The sequence below is a fragment of the Eretmochelys imbricata genome, chromosome 4, assembly GCF_965152235.1.
Source record: "Eretmochelys imbricata isolate rEreImb1 chromosome 4, rEreImb1.hap1, whole genome shotgun sequence".
Lineage (NCBI taxonomy): Eukaryota > Metazoa > Chordata > Testudines > Cheloniidae > Eretmochelys > Eretmochelys imbricata.
In genome coordinates this window covers 115,385,585-115,404,789 of record NC_135575.1, presented here as the reverse complement: position 1 = coordinate 115,404,789, position 19,205 = coordinate 115,385,585, and the positions used below count along the sequence as shown (strand labels likewise).

At 38.7% G+C, this 19,205-nt stretch overlaps 1 protein-coding gene across 1 annotated transcript in view; it reads right to left on the bottom strand.

The window, feature by feature from the left end:
* Nucleotides 1-885: 885 nt before the first annotated feature.
* Nucleotides 886-19,205, bottom strand: part of PROM1 (prominin 1) — a 79,275-nt gene continuing 60,955 nt past the window's right edge. Inside the window, exons 17-28 of the mRNA XM_077814625.1 lie at nucleotides 18,676-18,822; nucleotides 18,299-18,370; nucleotides 11,303-11,395; nucleotides 10,271-10,288; nucleotides 9,810-9,863; nucleotides 7,089-7,169; nucleotides 6,921-6,989; nucleotides 6,289-6,381; nucleotides 4,598-4,713; nucleotides 3,860-3,883; nucleotides 3,421-3,489; nucleotides 886-904 (exon numbers count right to left, since the gene is read on the bottom strand). Coding sequence (XP_077670751.1) covers nucleotides 886-904; nucleotides 3,421-3,489; nucleotides 3,860-3,883; nucleotides 4,598-4,713; nucleotides 6,289-6,381; nucleotides 6,921-6,989; nucleotides 7,089-7,169; nucleotides 9,810-9,863; nucleotides 10,271-10,288; nucleotides 11,303-11,395; nucleotides 18,299-18,370; nucleotides 18,676-18,822 — 855 coding nt within the window. The remainder of the gene's footprint in view (nucleotides 905-3,420; nucleotides 3,490-3,859; nucleotides 3,884-4,597; nucleotides 4,714-6,288; nucleotides 6,382-6,920; nucleotides 6,990-7,088; nucleotides 7,170-9,809; nucleotides 9,864-10,270; nucleotides 10,289-11,302; nucleotides 11,396-18,298; nucleotides 18,371-18,675; nucleotides 18,823-19,205) is intronic.

The window sequence follows — 19,205 nt, the reverse complement described above, 5'->3', positions numbered from 1 at the left end:
AAATCTTCAACTGAATTAATTTTTCAGAGACAGGAGATAATGCATATCCCGTACATTTAAAGTTCAGTCCAAAGTGGTCGTCCAAGAGCACCAAAAGTCAACACTGAACATGCTGATAAATTCATCTGATTATACAATATCAAAAATTTTGCTAAAACACTTTTAAGCTTTAAGAAAATGTATATACAAAGGACTCTGTATACAAAATGTATTCTTTATGCAAATGTGTATATACTATATTTAACACATTCCCAACAAAATGGTAAGGTAAGAACTTGAGTAATCATGGCAGGGTAGTCAACTTTAAGCAAAATCTGTGTAAGCCACATTAATATACATATTGTGATGTGAAATAGAAACCTCAGTGTAAAAAAAGTAAAAAACAGAAACCACTTTAGTTCAAGTCTTAAACAGCAGTGAACAAGAGGAAGGGCTCTGGTATTTTGTACAATAGTTAATGGCATAACATTAAACACTGTTTTCTTGATTCAAGACTGATTTACTGTACAAGCCACATAGAACAAGTGGCATGGGATTTGGATGGTGAAGTCAGATCCCAGTGTGGTTGGAAGAATTTCATGTTTTCCTGTAGAAGAATCTTGAGCCTCATTTCTATAGGCTGAAAATAGATCACAAGAAAAAAAAATCAATAAAAAATTGATTAAGGTAGCAACAAAATTCAGATAGAACACTATACATTCACGGTCTTCATGTGAAAGTCATGGATGTGTCAAGAGATAAACTTTACCCTACCTACAATCACGTGTGTACAAGCATGTGTTTTTACATTTTAAGAAGCAGATTTCAAAATGGGAGGATGTGCTAGGTAGATTTTGAAATACATTTTAAAAGCTCATTACTTACCCCTGATGTTTTCAGTATTGGCTACCACTGTTCCACAGAGCTAAAGAGAACACAAAAATATATTTTTCTGTTGCTAACAAAAGGACTGAATATACTGTCCTCATAACTACAGTGCGTGGTACTGTCAGATGTCAGTAGTGTGACCACCAATCGTGCCTGGGTCTGAAATGTATAAGTGCTATATAAGTAAGTCCTGAGTCTTCTTGTCAGTTATTGAAGTTTTTAATTAGAGAAAATGGGTTTAGTTTCATTATATAGCAATCTTTTTTTTTTTTAAAGTCTTGTTTTGAGGTGGAAGGAAATACTCAGATAATCAAACACTATAGACCTGAGTTAGAAAAAAGATCTTAACCCAACCTCCCATTTTGCTCACACAAATAATTGTACCTGAATTTGATTTTTATTTAGATCTCTACCTACCTGATCGGGGAAAAATAAAATAATCAGGTAGATTTCTAAATGCAACTGCAACCTGCAATTACATGCATCCATAACACTGCAGGTGCAAAGGGGGAGGCTTCCTATTCCTATCACTTTAAGAGGATATGGTTTCATTGCTAACAATCTCACTCAAAAGATGCTACAAATACTTACAGCCAACTAAAAAGATCTGTAGGAACTGAGAAAAAGCAGTATAGCAGAAAACATGAAAATGGTTTGTGCAGTTAAGAACAGAAAATAAGAATCTACTAGAGTGGTATCCCCGGATTGTCGTAGCCCTGATGCAGTTTTTTCAAACTCTGTCTCAGGTATGAAATCATCAAAAGGAAACGGCAGTTTAGAGTAAATTCTAATGATTGCTATGGTGGGGTCAATCCAGAGAAAGTTCACTGACCATAGGACAATTGAAATCAGAATATAGTCCTTAATGTGTTTGTGTCCATGTGGAAAGCTAGTATGCTTTAATTTAACAGAGTCTATTTTTATGTTAATGATTTTTCGCTTATTTCCGAATAACTTGTATTATTCAGTCATTGAACAAGGATTTCCTTTTAAATTTTTTTTGAAATACCACATAAATAATGTGCCATACAGTGCAAGAATGTTGAAAATCAATATTAAAAAAAATCCGAAGATCAGAAAGTGACTTCTAAAGTCAGGATGATTAGTGGTTCCCTCTTATGGAAAATATCAAAAGTCTTTAATGTGGAAGTTCTCTGATGTGCCAGTGGAGTTGACTTTGGAGTCAAATACCTTGTAGATTAATTTGAGGAGTTCCAAAAGCCCACAGTGTGATATAGGCTATGCCAAAATAATGAACATTATAACACCATGAATACTACTATTATGAAATACTTCCTCCTAAAGGATGCATAGGGAAGAGACTCGGTCAATAAAATAATCAATACAAAATAGACTTTTACTCAACTGATACGGCCCTGAGGGCTGTCAAAAATTTCAACCTCAAGCCCCATCAACATAAAACACCCCATCCATGATCCAGAGAGCAATAAAAATTAATTCTCTACCAAACATTCAATCTAAATGTGTTCTATATAAAAAAGTTATGGGGCTCACTAGTCCTTATGCTTGCCAATTATTTACACAGCTTCTCATTGTAACATACTTCTGCGTTCCTCCAAAGCCTACTGAAGTCTCACTACAGCCCTGTGAGGTGGATAGCACCATCCCAGTTTTATGGAATGGGAATCCAAGGCACTGAGGTTAAGTGACTTGCCAGTGTCTCAGAGCAAGCGAGCTGCAGACTCAGGAGAAGAACCCACAACTCCCGTCTCCCAGACTTGTGACTTAACTGTTTGGCCACACAGGTCTGGACTAATTTCATAGGTGCAGTAACATCCATCTTCTCCTCTAACCCTTCCATACCCCCTGGCTCATTTGCAGCCTGCACATAGCAAACTTTGCCTTTCCTCAGCCGTTTAAAAAGCTGCACCAAAGGCACAGGTTGGAGGGACTACTGAGCCATTAAACATTACGTTAATTTGGGAGGTTACTGTAGCTACTAATTGCTTTTATAAAATAGAAGATTTTTTTTAATGTTTCTTCTTTATCTTTCAAATCTCTAGTCCTGCTTGTTCTATGTAGCCTACTTCTATGCATTCTCATGAAAAAAATTCTAAAAAAACCAAACTAGAATTTAAAAGTGAACCATCTATTAATGCCCCAGGTTACAGTCAAAGGGGTATTCATTAAGTATCAATTTATAATTGGTCCTACAGACCTTTATATAAACATGGGAAAAAAAACAGGAAAAAGTGAACATGCACCCCCCACAGCCTTTTAATTGCTATACAGAGTACTTTAATAACTTTACTATTTTAGGGCCACCATGTTATAGAAGTAATATGGAATTATGTGTCTTTTAAGCTTATAAAATTCCATAGTTAAATGACCGGATACTATTACAATATCTATGGCTATATAGGCTTATTCAAAAAAGTTAAACATACAGCACTTGTTATAGTGAGCAACCATGCAAAAGGCAAATAGAAAATTAAACTATTCACTTTAAAACGTGCAGAAAATTGGATAGCTGATTAGCACAGTACGCTAAGCAAGGAAATGTGAAGGCATGCAGTTTCAGACTTGGTTTACCTTGTCATAACAGGATTGTGTATACCATATAAATGCTCTTTATGATAACCATTATTACCATTTTCCATACTGTAACAAAATAAATACACCAAAAAAAGACTATGTTAACTATAAGATGCAATATGTACAAATGGCTACAAAGACATGTAAATGGCTGATGGTATTGTTTGTAAAAATAAGTTGTTTCTGTTCAGTAGACAATATTCTTTAATTTTCAACCTTACTGATATTGTAGAATATCAAATAATTCTATAAAATCTTATTTTAGCATGCTCCAATTTCAATTTAATGGAGATATTTATGTTCAGTTGTACCCTACCATTACAAAATATAATTAAACCAAAAGATGTTAATTCTTTACTATAAAAACTACATTCTAAATATAAACCCTCACTCTTTAGTAAAAGAACTTTAACAAATACCAGTAAAAGTGTCTTACTTTTTCATGGGTATAGTTTCAACACTAAAAAATATAAAAAAGGAGAAGCAATCAACTTAAATATACTAGTAAGTGAACATTTGTCTTAGCAGTACATGCCTTGCTTCGGCTCTATTCATTTGTGAATGTACAATACAAATTGACCAATGTGAAATAAAATTATCTGAAAAAACAAAGTGCACAGATTTACTGAACAGCTAAAATAAAGAATAGGAAAAAATAGTAAAAATGAAAATAAGTAAAAACAGTTATCATAAAGTAAAATGCCAAGTCCCTGAGACAGAGGAACTGCAAGTGAAAAGGAAAGACTGGTTAGGGATAATCAGGATATTGAGCAAAAAAGGAAAGAATTAAACACAAGGAAACTACAAAGCAGGTACAAGTTATCTTAACATTATAATTGAGCAAAAGATGATCTATCTGAAATTGGGAATATTTTAAAATAAAGGTGTAAGAAGTTCTAAAGCTCTGAACCTGCAAAGAGCTTCTCACAGGCAGACCCTGTTACACCTATACAGAGTCCCACTGAATCAATGTACGATATGGAAGTCCACCTGTATGGAGCATATTAAAAGATCAGGGCCCATATCCGTACTCTTTCAGAGGATACTGTGGTGCTCATTTTGCCAACAGTGAAGGTTTAAACAATGCACCATATATTTCATGTAAAATAATGTGTTATGCAGGAAAGTATTCGTGTCCACTTTCTTTTTATCCTATTTAAGATTATACACTTACTCATCATACACATCCTCTGTATCCATTCTACGATAGTATTTGGATAGTTTTACAGCACAAATTATGGCAGGAATTAAAAATATTGAACAGCCTCCTAAACCAAACCAGAAGGTATTCTAGAAGACAAAAATCAAGAAAATGACATTCAATAAAATACTGTATTAGTGTTTTAAACCACTGCTAGTTTCTTCCCACATTATTTCTTAGAACTGACCCCCTTAAGAGTTTTGAGTTGCAAATTGGCTTTTATTTAGTAGCTGAAGTTGCTGCCCTTATTACTACTAGATTGTCAATTATGTTGTTTCTGAAAGCATACAGCTGAAGTCACCGACATGGCCCATGGCACTGCAGACCCTGTAATGAGAGGCAGCCATGAATGATCAGTTGTTGGGCCAGCAGCAGAACATTACTACTCAACCAACCAACTCCAAGTTGGAAGATACTGTGTCCCTAGAGATGAACCCACTAGCCATGTTTTTTCCCTGCCTTGATATTTAACAGTAGTGGCCATATTCATGTTCCCTGTGGCAAGCTGAATTTTCATCACCTTAGAGGTAGTTTCTGACTTGACAGCTGCAGTTCACAACTGTGAGAGTAATTTCATTAGTGCACAGATTAGCAGGCTCCAGCTGTTAAAATGGTATTTTAAACCTGATTCCTATGGGCTGGAGGCAGTTTTGACTTGTATGTGGGCCCAGCTGGGATCTTTCATCATGTAAGATTTTGACCCATCCACAGTTAACTGATTTAGTGAGTAGTATTTTTCCTACTCAGTTTCTGCAGGATGGAAGAAGGAGAAGTTCTGCAGTTCCTTTGTGGTACTAGATGATTATGACTTGGCTCTGGCAGGACAGCAGGTTTCAGGATTTAGTGTTAGCACCTCAGACTCGATTTCAGAAAATTGGAGGTGGTTCTTGTATACAAGTTCTGATTATTGCTTGGTTCAGACTGATTGAGGAAAAGAAAGAATTGGTGGGAGAGGTTTTAGGTGGTTTACAGATGTGTGGTTTCTTTTAATACACACAGCCAACTTTTTATCCTCTGAGATGAGAAAATGCCAAATAGCAGCACCTCAAAGTACTACCAGCCATAATGAAGCTCTCCTCTGTACATGAATGAATCAAGATTTGTTTTCTGCACGCCACCTGAAAAAAGTTCCTTTTCCTCATTCACATTTTCTAGATTCCAGCAAAGATGTTTGTGGAAATTTTTTCCTCAGTACTTTTATTGTTCTTATATTCTAAGAGCAGAGATGGGTCAAAACTGATCAGATCCACTCCGCTTTGAATTTCAGGGGAGTTCAGATTCAACTCTCCAAAACAGAACCTCCTCCAAAACTGTTCGGATTCAAATTCAGATCCCGAATGAGAATTGGTCTCTTTTCATATTCAAGATGGCAAAATCTCACAAGAACAATGGATTTCTGCTACGATGGGACAAAAATCTCATGGGAATGTATTGAAACTCCAGCCTTGGAGTGGTTTCAGACCTGAGCTCCATATGTTAAACTAAATCTAATCCAGATCAGAATACTTTCTCCTTTGCCAATCTCAGATTTAGACAAGCTCCCTCATCAGAACATCTTAGTCAAAGGATGAAATGCAGAGAGTTATGTTCACAGTTTGGTGGAAGTACAAGCAAGAATTCCCCATTTAAGGCCCTTGTTTAGAAAAATGGGAAATATTTCTTACCACAGAATCAATTACATAGCTGCATAAAAATATATCTACTGCAGTGTCTATCACGTTGGCAATAGGCTTGCATGCCGCTACCTCCATGGTAATCTACAACAGATTAAAAATACTGTTCAAATCATTCATTAAAAAACCCTGCAATACCTGGCACAAGCTTTATGTGCCACTTACCAAGGGCATGTTTCCCCCCTCCTAAGCAATTTCCTGCAGTATATTTTATCCCCAGAGCACAAATCACACCTTGAAGAATTAACTTGCTCTGCTCAGTAGAATTATGCATTTATTTTTCCTATTTTTAAGAAGAGGGTGAGCAAAAACACAAAAAGTCAGGCTCAGTGTGTGAGAAGTACAAATGGTATCTCGGCCACTTGCACTCTAGAGAAACAACACTATAATTAGAACTGCATTTAGTACCCTGGTATGCACTGAAACAACTTATTCCTTCCATTCTACTTTAAATATAATGAAACTCCATTTATAGTAAACACACTATAACAGTTTATACTTTTCCCCCTGTTCTGAACACAAATGGTAAAACACACTTTAAATAGAATAAGTCTTTCATCTTTAGATTCTTTACACACTTTGTCGTATTTTATAGTTCCCTCAATGTAGTAAATGCACCTTACCGACTCCTTGACCCACTCAACATATTGCTCGAAGTAGCCTATTATCATATCCATGTACTTTTTGGTTTCCTAAAAAATAAAAATAAACAAACAACAAATCAATCCCTCACCTAAAGCCTCTACTGCACCATAAATTCATTAAACTAATTTACACATAAGGAAGTTTACCTGGATGATAACCAGTGACGCATCGTTGCTTATGAGAAGCTGAGCAGCATCAACAGCACTAATCACATTTTTTACTTTTATCTGAAAAAAGAATGTACATAAAAGATAGCTAAGACCTTTCCAAAGTTGCTACGACAACACTGCTGGTATTGTATTTTTAGCCCTTTCTATAGGCAAACAAATATCATTGTCCTGATAACAGTAAAATCTGAGACAAATGGTGAGTGCAACAGTGGGTCCACAATGCAATATGTGAGTGAGTGCAATATGGTGAGTGCAACAGTGGGTCCACAATGTCCTGGCACCCCTCAGGCATAAGGATTCATTCTATACCAACATGGACCCCCCTCACCACTGTCAGAGGCTGGCACCTCTATAGTCAGGCAGCAGCCCTTCCTACACTCTCTTTCATACTTCTAGAACAGGTTACCCTTCTTTTCTTTTCTTCCCTTATGAGTAGGGATTCTCTCATCTCCTAGGCCATTCCATCACCACCTGGATCCCCACAATAGCAGCCCCACACTATATAGGTAAAGATAAGCAAAGTCTTGCCTCAGAAAATAAATTTCACATTCTCTATCATGGCAGAAGTACTCATGTGGAAGGCAAGCACATGGCCAAACTGTATCTCAGCTCTGGACTACAATGTAGACTATAAATGTCCTTGAAACATTTTGGTCCCCCCTCCCTTTTTTTTTTAAACCAGACAGCTTTTCATTATAAAAAAATCCCGATAGCTCCCCAATACACACAAAGGATGATGTACTCAGAGCCTTACTCTGTATGTGAATTTAAGAAAAGCTTCTGTTCCTTCCCTACAACAACCTCACATTCTCACCAACCCCTCTTATCTGCCAATCTAGGACCAGGACATACAAGTTCTGAATGGATTTCCTGCAGCTGGTTTGCTGCCATGCATGGGTGTAAAAGTGGCGAGAAGAACTGAAGCAGATAAGGAGCAATCACAGTGACATAACTGCACTAGTGCTAATGAGGCTGGACTGTTGCTACAGGAGCTAAGACAGGCTGGTGGTAACAGAGAAAGCTGCTGCCAGAAGGACTCTCCACCCTGTTGCTGATTCTCATGAGACTAGCAGAGCATAAAGGCAGCTGCTCTCTTGGCTGTGCAAGCACTAGCTGCTATGGAGAAGGAAAGCAGGTGGGCTGTCGTAGGGAAGCCAGGTCAAGCTCAAGCTTCCTGCAGTTTGGCTGAGATTGCAAGAGTGAGTAAGGGGACAAGGTGGATGCAGTGTGCCAGAGGAGGAGACATCCAACGTTAACAAGACAGTGGATCTCATTTCATTAAGCACATGAGTGGGCTAAATTTTTTTTTTTTTTTTTTTAAACATACGGACAGGTAAAGCAATCCTACAACAATGACTAAGAGTAAAAGCAAGCTGCTGAGTAACATGAAAACCACAGCATGTAAAATTGTACTGAAATTATTTTACTAAGTCAGAATTAAAACTTTCCAATGGCCTGTTTAAAAAATAGCCATACAGTGTCTTGATTTGTGGCTGCTTCCTGGGCACTGTAACTACCTAGATTAGCAATAAAAATCAATGAAACTTTGCACATCAAGTGCTTTCAAGGGGAAATGTGAGAGATGGGGAAACCACGGCACCTAGAGCTCTGTAGAATAGAGCCCAGAGCTTGAGACTCCTTGGCTCAGACCTGCAAAAGGACTTGGACATTGCAACATTGAGCGTCACAATGCCTAACTGTTTAGGTGCCTAGAAAAAACAGAATTCACAGGAACAACACTGTGATACACAAAGCCTGAGTTAGACCCCTTGGCTTCCTACAAAATGCATGGGGAGCCACAGGTGCATTAGACTGCGATCCACAAACCAGTGCACTAGGCAGGGTATTACTGAAGCTAGCCCAGGGGAGGTGCCCGCCAGACGGGTGAGTGTTATGCCCAGTGCCTATCTCTGCTGGCAATCCAGGAACCGGGGAGAAGATAGGTGTTTTGTCTGCCTAAGTTGCATGTGGAGCCCAAAACAAAACTCCTCCTTTACTGCTCCAATTAATATTTAATTATTCAGTTGTTTAATGAGAGACTGAGGAAGCGCCACCATCACAATAGCCTAGTGGCTAGGGCACTCACCTGAGAAGTGGCAGATCCCAGTTCAAATCCCTTCTCCCCTTCAGGAAGAAGGGGAAACTTGAACTGGGGGGGTGTCTCCCATATCCCAGGTGAGTTCCCTAACTACTGGATTAAATGTTCTGAGGGAGGTCCTCCTCCTTTCCCTTCCCCCCACTGTTTTGTGTGAACTCACCAGAAGGGTCTCAGAGGTCACCTACCAGACTAGGCCTCACACATGACATAGGCAGCGTAATGCCTGTTTTTCTGGGCTTGTGAACTGCGCTGAGGCTTAAGTGGGAGACAGGTGTCCGGACATTGACAGTGAGGCTGCACTGCACATGCCCAGAGGTAAAAATTTGGGAGCCATGTGAGTTTAGGTACCTACAGGATTGGGTGTCAGCCAAGCAGGAGTTTTATGGGTCATAGTGGTACCTAAAAATGGGACTTAGCTGCTTAAGTACCATTGTGGATTCCATCCCTGGTCCCTAGCTCTAAGTATGACACTCTCTTCCTGACCCCGAAAAGTTAGTAAAATTAAAATATTGCAAATGTTATGTCCTGTATGCTTGTGGTAGGGTAGATTTAAAGTAAAAAAATATCACATGTTCTTTTTGCCAGAAAGACTGACCTACCATAAATTCAGATGATGTCCTCTGCAGTAATCTAATGCTCTGATTTAAAGTGCTCTGTTAAAAAAAAAAGAAAAAAAAAAGATTTTATACAAGTAAGAATCCTCTTGCTTTAATACAATGTATGTCTATAAGAACAAATCACCTAGATAATCAGAACCAATAATATATTTCAAAACACATTAATATTAATGAATGCAATCTAATTGCATTAGCTAAGAACTGATTGCCTACTAATGGAACTAGCAGCCAGCGTGTGTAATAGAGACTCTTGAAAGGAAACAATTTTTCTTAAAGCACAGAGCAGGTATACTTTGTGTGCTAGAAGACTTCAAATATAACTGAAGTTCGCAGCAATAAAGGCTGGATATTATTTATTTGGGAGGTGAAGGAGAATTCGTTAAAATTAAAGCTCATTGGGCACAGTATATTATTTTGCAGTTTTGGAAAGGAAAATCACTTACCCTAGCTTTTACATATTTCTTGACAGTCAGTTTTGGAAAAAGAAAAAAGATGAGAATAATTAAGAGTTAATTAGAAGAGAAACGGTGAAAGATCAGCAGAATGAAACAGAGGACCTAATACTTCTCTATAAGAGAAACATAGGGACAAATACATTTCTGTACAGAACTATAAGTATGAACTGCTAAATTAAGGCCCAATCCTGTGAGGTACTGAAAGCCCCTTGGAAGATGATGAGCTCCCCGATTCCCAGTGATTTCAGACAGTTCCTCACACTTTCCAGGAGATGTTCACCACCTAACAGAACTGGGTCCTCAGACACTAAAGTAGTATAAGCTGAAAAATTTAAGCAGAATACAGAGAAAAACTGACATCTGGCGGAGTTGTGATTTCAGCTTGCTCTTCTTTAAAAAAAAGAAAAATGTGCCTGGCAAAACCTGTTAGAAGAAACATTTCCATATCCTTTGAGAGATCAAGGAAGATTTTTCTTTGGCTGTAAACATTACCCTGTAGGATTTCCACCATTACCAAACCGAGAAAGTAAAACAAAACCATTAAACAAATGTGAAAATTATAACTGTTTTCTTTGCCCAACATGAATGCAGTGCAAAAACGGAAAATAAATTATGCAAAGTTAGAACTTGTGGAAGTTTTTTTTCTCCCTGTCCTACTGTATTTCTATAAAATTGTACATGTAGAAGTGGAAAACAAAGGGGCAAAGAAAAGTTTGGTTTTCATAATATTATGCAATACTAACAAAGATCATGAAATTGGTTTGTTAAAAATGTATCTGACTACCCTTTTAATTACATAAAATGTATATAAAACCTGTATTGAGATATTTATATGCAGATGTGCACATTTTGGAAACATACCCCTCATAAAACTAAACCTAATATGGAATTTGCACAAAAGAAAAAAAAGTCCTTAGCTGCACTGTAATTTGCAGATTTTCTAATGGGTAGTTTTGAAATATATATCTATATTTTTAATGTAACTATATGTTCATAGTACAACACTTTTAAATATTTTACCATCGCTTGCTCCAGTGGAACAACTTGCTGGTTATGAATCATTCGAATACTGTTTGCATGTCCTTTTAATGCATTTTCCAGTGCTCCTTTGGGCTGCAAATATAAACATAATAATCCAGTTTGCTGATCTGTAGCTTTTTGTTTTTGTTTTTTTAAAAAAGTGGTATTTTTCAAAAGCATCAAGAATCTTTGCGACACATTTCCTTGTTTTGCTTGAATCAATAACATATACATTCTGGTCATATTTTGCAAAGCAAACTGAAATAAGCAATAGAATATGGCAGTAGATATGCTACAACATCATCAAAATAGTAGAAATCTCAGCATTTGAAACAAAATATGCAATTCTAATATAGTCAGAGAAATGTTAAAATACCTGTACAAATTCAATAGAATGAATTTTCACATAGTGCACCGAGTTAACCATTTTCTTCTCAATATAAACCACAGCATAACCTCACTCTTTTTTGCTCTAATGTCTGAGAGGCTCATTAAGAATGACTCATCTTATTAAAAAACAAAAGAAACAAAAAAACGAACAGGAGCACTTGTGGCACCTTAGAGACCAACAAATTTATTAGAGCATAAGCTTTCGTGGGCTACAGCCCACTTCATCGGATGCAAAGAATGGAAAATATAGTAAGAAGAAATATATATACATACAGATAAGTTGGAAGTTGCCATACAAACTGTGAGAGGCTAATTAGTTAAGATGAGCTATTAGTTAAGATATGCCATCATGTGCCAGGGGGCATTGCTGGCACATGATGGCATATATCACATTGGTAGATGTGCAGGTGAATGAGCCCCTGATGGCATGGCTAATGTGATTAGGTCCTATGATGGGGTCACTTGAATAAATATGTGGACAGAGATGGCATCGGGCTTTATTGCAAGGATAGGTTCCTGGGTTAGTGTTTTTGTTGTGTGGTGTGTGGTTGCTGGAGAGCATTTGTTTCAGGTTCGGGGGCTGTCTGTAAGTGATGACTGGTCTGTCTCCCAAGATCTTTGAGAGTGAGGGATCATTTTTCAGGATAGTTTGTAAATCTTTGATGATGCGGTGGAGAGGTTTTAGCTGGGGGCTGAAGGTGACAGCTAGTGCCATTCTGTTATTATCTCTGTTGGGCCTGTCCTGTAGTAGGTGACTGCTGGGTACTCTTCTGGCTCTGTCAATCTGTTTTTTCACTTCAGCAGGTGGGTATTGTAGTTTTAAGAATGCTTGGTAGAGATCTTGTAGGTGTTTGTGTCTGTCTGAGGGGTTGGAGCAAATGCGGTTGTACCTTAGAGCTTGGCTGTAGACACCTGCACATCTACCAATGTGATATATGCCATCATGTGCCAGCAATGCCCCTCTGCCATGTACATTGGCCAAATCGGACAGTCTCTAAGCAAAAGAATAAATGGACACAAATCTGACATCAGGAATCATAACATTCAAAAACTGGTAGGAGAACACTTCAACCTTTCTGGCCACTCAGTAAAATATTTAAGGGTGGCAATTTTGCAACAGAAAAAGCTTCAAAAACAGACTCCAGTGAGAAACTGCTGAGCTTGAATTAATATGCAAACTAGATACCATTAACTTGGATTTGAATAGAGACTGGAAGTGGCTGGGTCATTATGCATATTGAATTTATTTCCCTAAAGTTAAGTATCCTCACACCTTCTTGTTAACTGTGTAAACGGGCCATCTTGATCATCACTACAAAAGTTTTTTTTCTCCTGCTGATAATAGCTCATCTTAACTAATTAGCCTCTCACACAGTTTGTGTGGCAACTTCCAACTTATCTGTATGTATATATATTTTTTCTTATTATATGTTCCATTCTATGCATTCGATGAAGTGAGCTGTAGCCCACGAAAGCTTATGCTCCAATAAATGTGTTAGTCTCTAAGGTGCCACAAGAACTCCTGTTCTTTTTGCGGATACAGACTAACACGGCTGCTACTCTGAAACCTGTCATCTCATTAAGGGAATGCTCCAGTTATTAGGTCTCTCAAAGTGCAATGGCGCCCTCCACTGGGATTATAATTTTCCTTTATAGATTAAACTAAAACATCTACATGTAGGATTGGTACAGATTTAGGGACATCTAGTCTTTTTAACTATTTACAATTTTGAATATAGCCAATTGATCTGAGGTATTTCCATTCAGAAATATTATAATCTTTGAGTGATTCTGACTTGGGGAAGGAACATTTGCGCCTATGCTTTTTCCTGTTTAGTGGTTCTCTCTCAGCTAAAAAGTCATGAAAATCAGAGGCTTTGCAGTCAATTTCTAGACACTGAAAAAAAAAAAAAAAAAGGTGTGTCTACACTGCGATGAAAGACCTGCAACACAGTTACAGCTGGCTCAGGTCAGCTTGCTGGGGCTGCAGTGCTATAAAATTGCAGTGTAGACATTTGGGCTCAGGCTGGAACGCAGACTCTGAGCTGATCTGAGAGAGATGGCGTAGGATTGCGGTTCACTTAACACATGGCTGTAACAACTATTAAGGCAAAACACTCAGCAAGTAGCGATCAATTACTTACTTCACCCGCCTTTTGTGACACAAACTTATTTATAACTTCTTGTTATCTTTCCTTATACATCAAGTATTAGCTTCTCATTTTCATGAGAACTCTCCTACCCTGTCAGTACAGGTTTAGTTTTAGTTCAAAACAGTCTTTTCTAGCTTTTTAGTTACTTTATCTTTTCTTGTTCTCAAAAGCATGATTACTCTGCAATTTCTTACACATACACAGTTCTTCTTACACTTATGCTGTTAAATGTTATCAGAACAGACTCTTAAAATCCACAGCAGGCTTCTGTCAGGCCTAAACATGCCCCTTTGCTCCCAAAGTTCCCCACTGTGAAGCTGTAGAATCCTTTCTAAGGCTTAATTGAAGCCTATATTTAATATACATCTCTTCTCATTCCCAACTGCCTAACCAAGATCGTTAACCTTCCAAATCAATGCAATTAGCACATCTACTAGTATGGCCTGCACACTTACAAAGCCCATTGATATCCTGCATACCCACAGATGTTCCCCAATAATGTATACTAACTCCCACCATGGGGCATTTTGAAGTGCACCTACGTCACTTTGAATATTTACACTCTCCTATCTTACAGTCAACAAATGTTCTGGATGTTTAAGGTCTGCACATTTAAATGTGGTATGACTCAGCTTAACTGTATCACAGAGTCTAGGGCAGCACGAATTAGAGGGGCACTAGCTGATACACTGTGGATCTCATTCTGGGGAACTGGAAAAGTTACCTTGCCCCTATTCAGGTAGCTTTTCTTGGAACTAAAGCAGAATATTGGCCACTCGTGGTATCACATGGGTCTTAGAACCCAGGATCCAGCCCAGGCCAGAACATCTCCATTGCAATTTGATAGCCCCACAGCCTGAGCCCAGAGGAGATTTGGTGCTAGGGGGTTTTTTTAATCACAGAGTAAACATATGAATACTACGTTAACTAGTTCATCCAGTAAGTCACCCTTTCTGTTCCACCCAAATCTCAATCCTTTGACAAAAATGAGGACACGACAACAAGATCTCACTTTCCTCTCTCATGCTGGATGAATAAGCCTGAGAATATTTTTTTAACCTTAGCCTGTTTTTCTCCTTTCTCACTGCAGAGAGCAGAACAAGTGGTGTTTAAAAAAAAAAAAAGTTTCTCAGCGGGACAAGTGGGAAAAGAGACAGGGGTCTGATCTTTCCAGGCAGGCTGGTAGAACTGGAGTCCCTGCCAATGAGCAGCAGCCACTTCTTGTACAGGAGGTGATTCACGTTCATCTAAAGCTTTGTCCACACCACCAAGAACCATGGCTGAAAATGGGTGTCAGCAATATGTGCAGCAGAACCAGTGCCAAACATGAGCAATGAGTAAGCATAGATAAGAAACCTATGTTGCGCACCAGTTCAGCTGCATCCATTGCTGAGACCTATTGGCAGCAGATCTTTTTTAGAATATAGACATGCCCCCAGAATCTGTGCTACCTAGGGACTTAGGAAGGAAAAGCAACAGTCAATCAATTCCTGAAGGGGCTGGAGAACTCCAGGTACTCAGACAGCAGGAATAACAGAAGCCAGAGCCATCAACAGCCCTAGAGCTCAACTGTCCTGGGGGAGACACTCCAGGATCCTAGGTGGGACAGCTAACTGTGGACACACTATGGGGCAGGGACAGCTCAGTGGTTTGAGCACTGGCCTGCTAAACCCAGTTGTGAGTTCAATCCTTGAGGTGGCCATTTAGGGATCTGGGGCAAAAATTGGGGACTGGTCCTGCTTTGAGCAGATGATCTCCTGAGGGCCCTTCCAACCCTGATATTCTATGATTCTATGAGAGTGAATCCGCAGGCCTGTTAAAAGAAACAACCCAACCATTCAGGGGGAAGTGATATAGGGAGGCAAAAACAGAAGACTGTGCAGATGCCAAATAGCCATGCTGCTAGAGCAGATGGTGAAGGAGTGGGAGTTAGAACCTGCCACATACACCACATCCTCATCGTTCCTGTTGACCATGAAATGTTCAGCCTCACGTGGCACTAAGGGCCAATAAGCAGTCAGAAAACATTCTGCATCCTCAAGTGTGGCAGATTAATGTGCAGACCTGCTGTTGGCACAAGAGTTTAGCAAATGTAGTTTAGTTGAGCTCCTGAACTATAGTTGCCCGGATAAGTTAAGTCCCCATTTATAAAATCTCCCACAAACAAAACTATGTTGCCATCCTCCAAACTTCACCCTTCCCCCAAACATCCAGAGTTGCCCAAAATAGCGCAGGATCATAAACATTACATCCTTAGACGCTAGTGTCAATTTCAAAGCAATCTAGCTTCCCTGCATAGATTCTAACATGTTATGCTGTCCCATCAATGATCTCATCCATTACACTAATCAGCATCACCAGGGAATGTAAAATACACACAGAGGAAAAACTTTCACAATGACAAGTAATGCATTTAACGACCGTATACTTTACATTACATTCTTTGACTTGATCTTTTCTCTGCTTTTTTTTTTTTAAAACCATCCACTAAAAAAATAAAGATAGCGTCACAGAACATCTTATATTTTATGGATGGATGTAGAATCTACCATTAAAGAACCTCTATCATGAGCAATTCCAGGGAAAAGTGTGTGTTTGAAGGCTCTGACTTAGGGACTTGGGAGTGTGTTCGAGGTGTCCCACTTTAGCTCACAGAAAATTCCCTCTTTAGTCATTCTGTTTGAATGCAATTCTTTAGTTGTTAAATGGATAATGAATGCATTGTCATAGACTTCATGAAGATAAATACAGTAGCCTTGTGCTTATGGACACTACAAACAGAAGAGATAATATGTATTTTAGTTGCTTCTAAGCAACATCCTCTGGGGGCAGCCATTCATCTCCTAAATTTTGCATAAAAAGGGTTCAGTTAAGGCAACATCATTTTAAAGAGGAAGCGAATAAAGGAACAATGAGAGCTAGAGTCACTGAAAAGTCAACGGAAATCTCAGAGCACAAAGAATCACATTACTGTCATGTAATCAGAGTTGTAAATTAAACCTAGTGTGAAGCCATTTCCCTGAACCCTTGAACTCTGTCCACTTTCTTGTTCTAACTTGCCATCACCAAAATACAAAACAAATCCTAACAGTTACCAGGGCTGGATGAAGGCAGTATAGACCTATCTTTAAGGCATCTAAAGTCACGCGATGACAGAAGAATCTCTGCTTTTATTACAAAGGTCTCTTGCTCTCATGATTACAAAGAAAAGCTGAAAACAAACAGTGTAACCAAACCACTGATATATGCCAGAATGTGCAAACAGCCTGAATCAACAGCTACGAAAGATTTGACCTGCATTATGCATCTTAATAGGGTGTTAACTCCAAAACCCCAGCGCTGAGGGTTCCCGTCCCCCTCAGTCAACACCATCTAAACAGATAACGTGTAGTAAGAAGAGAAGAGGGCAGCAGGCCTGGCCCATGTACCCAACAAGCTGGAGTAAGTATTTGGAGCGCTGTGTTGCTACTCCTGTCTCTCTCAGGGAAGAAGGAGCTCCTGTTACCACCCCGGGATGCGGAGGGGGGTCCCATGCCACTGCCTCTTTGAAAAGAGGAGAACCCCCTGTCACTGTACAGGGGCATACATATGGTAGGTCCATGGTCCGTAGGACACCTGATAGCCTTGCTTTGCCTTCACTGTTATGCTTGCTGGCTACTATATTTTCATATTTTTTAAAAAAAGAATCTATGTATGGAAATATAAAACCAAATGTGCAATATTAGCCTACAAAGCTGTGCCAGTTCTTCCCCGGATTAATTTGCTTGTATGCTGTATCCACACCTCCTACCCTTTGTCTGTTTGTAACTTTCAACTGTAAGCTCTTCAGGGCAGGTACCATCTCTTTTGTGTGTTTGTACAGTGCCTAGCACAATGAAGCCTCAGTCTCAGCTAGGGCCTTTAGGAGCTAACATTTATATAAATATTTACTAAAAACCAACATCCACTGCATAATAACTGGACAATGTATTCAAATGACCTTTCCCCACCATGATTTGGGTCAGTTTTCTCATTAAGTTGTGATCATAAAATATAAGCAGTGCTTATCTGAAATACCGTAATGGAGTTTGCAGGACTTGCCAATTTCTTTTAAAAAAGCAGTAATAAATACTAAATACAATAAATGAAAACCAAGACAACAGATGCAGAAGTTATGTGTGTGGGGTATACAGAAAAGGGGTAACATGAAACATATTACATGAGAATTACATATATACCTCCACATACCACATTGCAGGGTGAGTGCATGTGTGTGTGAGAGGAGCAATGACTTTCTTCACGTACGAAATCCAGACTGGTGGATATTTACTGTGACAAAATGCTGAGTAAACTACAAACTACAAAGTGTATGGAAATTACTGCAACATGCCCTAGAATGCCAGAAAACAGAACAACGTTTAGCAGTGAACAGCCATCAGGTCTATATTCTTTGCACTGTTCAAATAAAACTCACCAACTGGTCCGCTCTTGCTTCCAAGTCATTAGCAAATGATAAAAGATCCACTTTGGTAACACTTTTATTGATCTAAACAAGATACAAGCAACATTTTAATTCTCATTACTACTGCATTTACATTTACTTTAAAATTATGGCACTGCTAATACATAAACGTAGCCCTTTCCCTAAATGTTAAGTTATTTATGGACCTAATCCTAAAAAGCATTCTTGTTCAAGTGTTTTTGTCCAACTTATTGTGTCCTTAAAAGACAACACACACACACATATGGAACCAGCCTTTAACCTGTTTTGCTTGTTAAGACAAACATATACTGCTATATTTTCTTCCAGATGTACATGACCTCCCAGATTTGAGGTTACCATTATCTTACCTCTGTCAAATATGCTGCAAAGTTTATTCCGTCTATTCCTGAAGAACTGAAATCCAAAAGGTTCCGCTTTCCGATTTCATCCAGCAAAACTATATTGCTAAGATTTACATTAATATGTTCAATTTTCAGTGATACATCTTCTGTATACTGGGATGGGCGGGGAAAAAAAGACAAGAAGCAGTTCTCACTGAGTCCATATTCTTCCTGTGATAAGGCACTCCCCACTTGAAATCATTTGCTCCTGTTGACTTATCACTGATGTCATTTAAGCACATAGAAATTCAGTGATCAAATTCTGCTCCCAATTATACCAGTGGAAGTCCAATTAATATGGACATATAGTAGGTCTGATTCTTCCTTTCCCTGCAGCATCCCCATACTCTCACCTTGCAATATCCTAACCCGTCTCTGCATCCTTTCAGCTCCTTTACAGATTACTCTATTTCCATGACCTATTTCAATGCTTCCTTCAGGAGGGTACAATTTCCATGCAGAACAGATACTGGGATAAAATGCAGGAAATGTGTTTC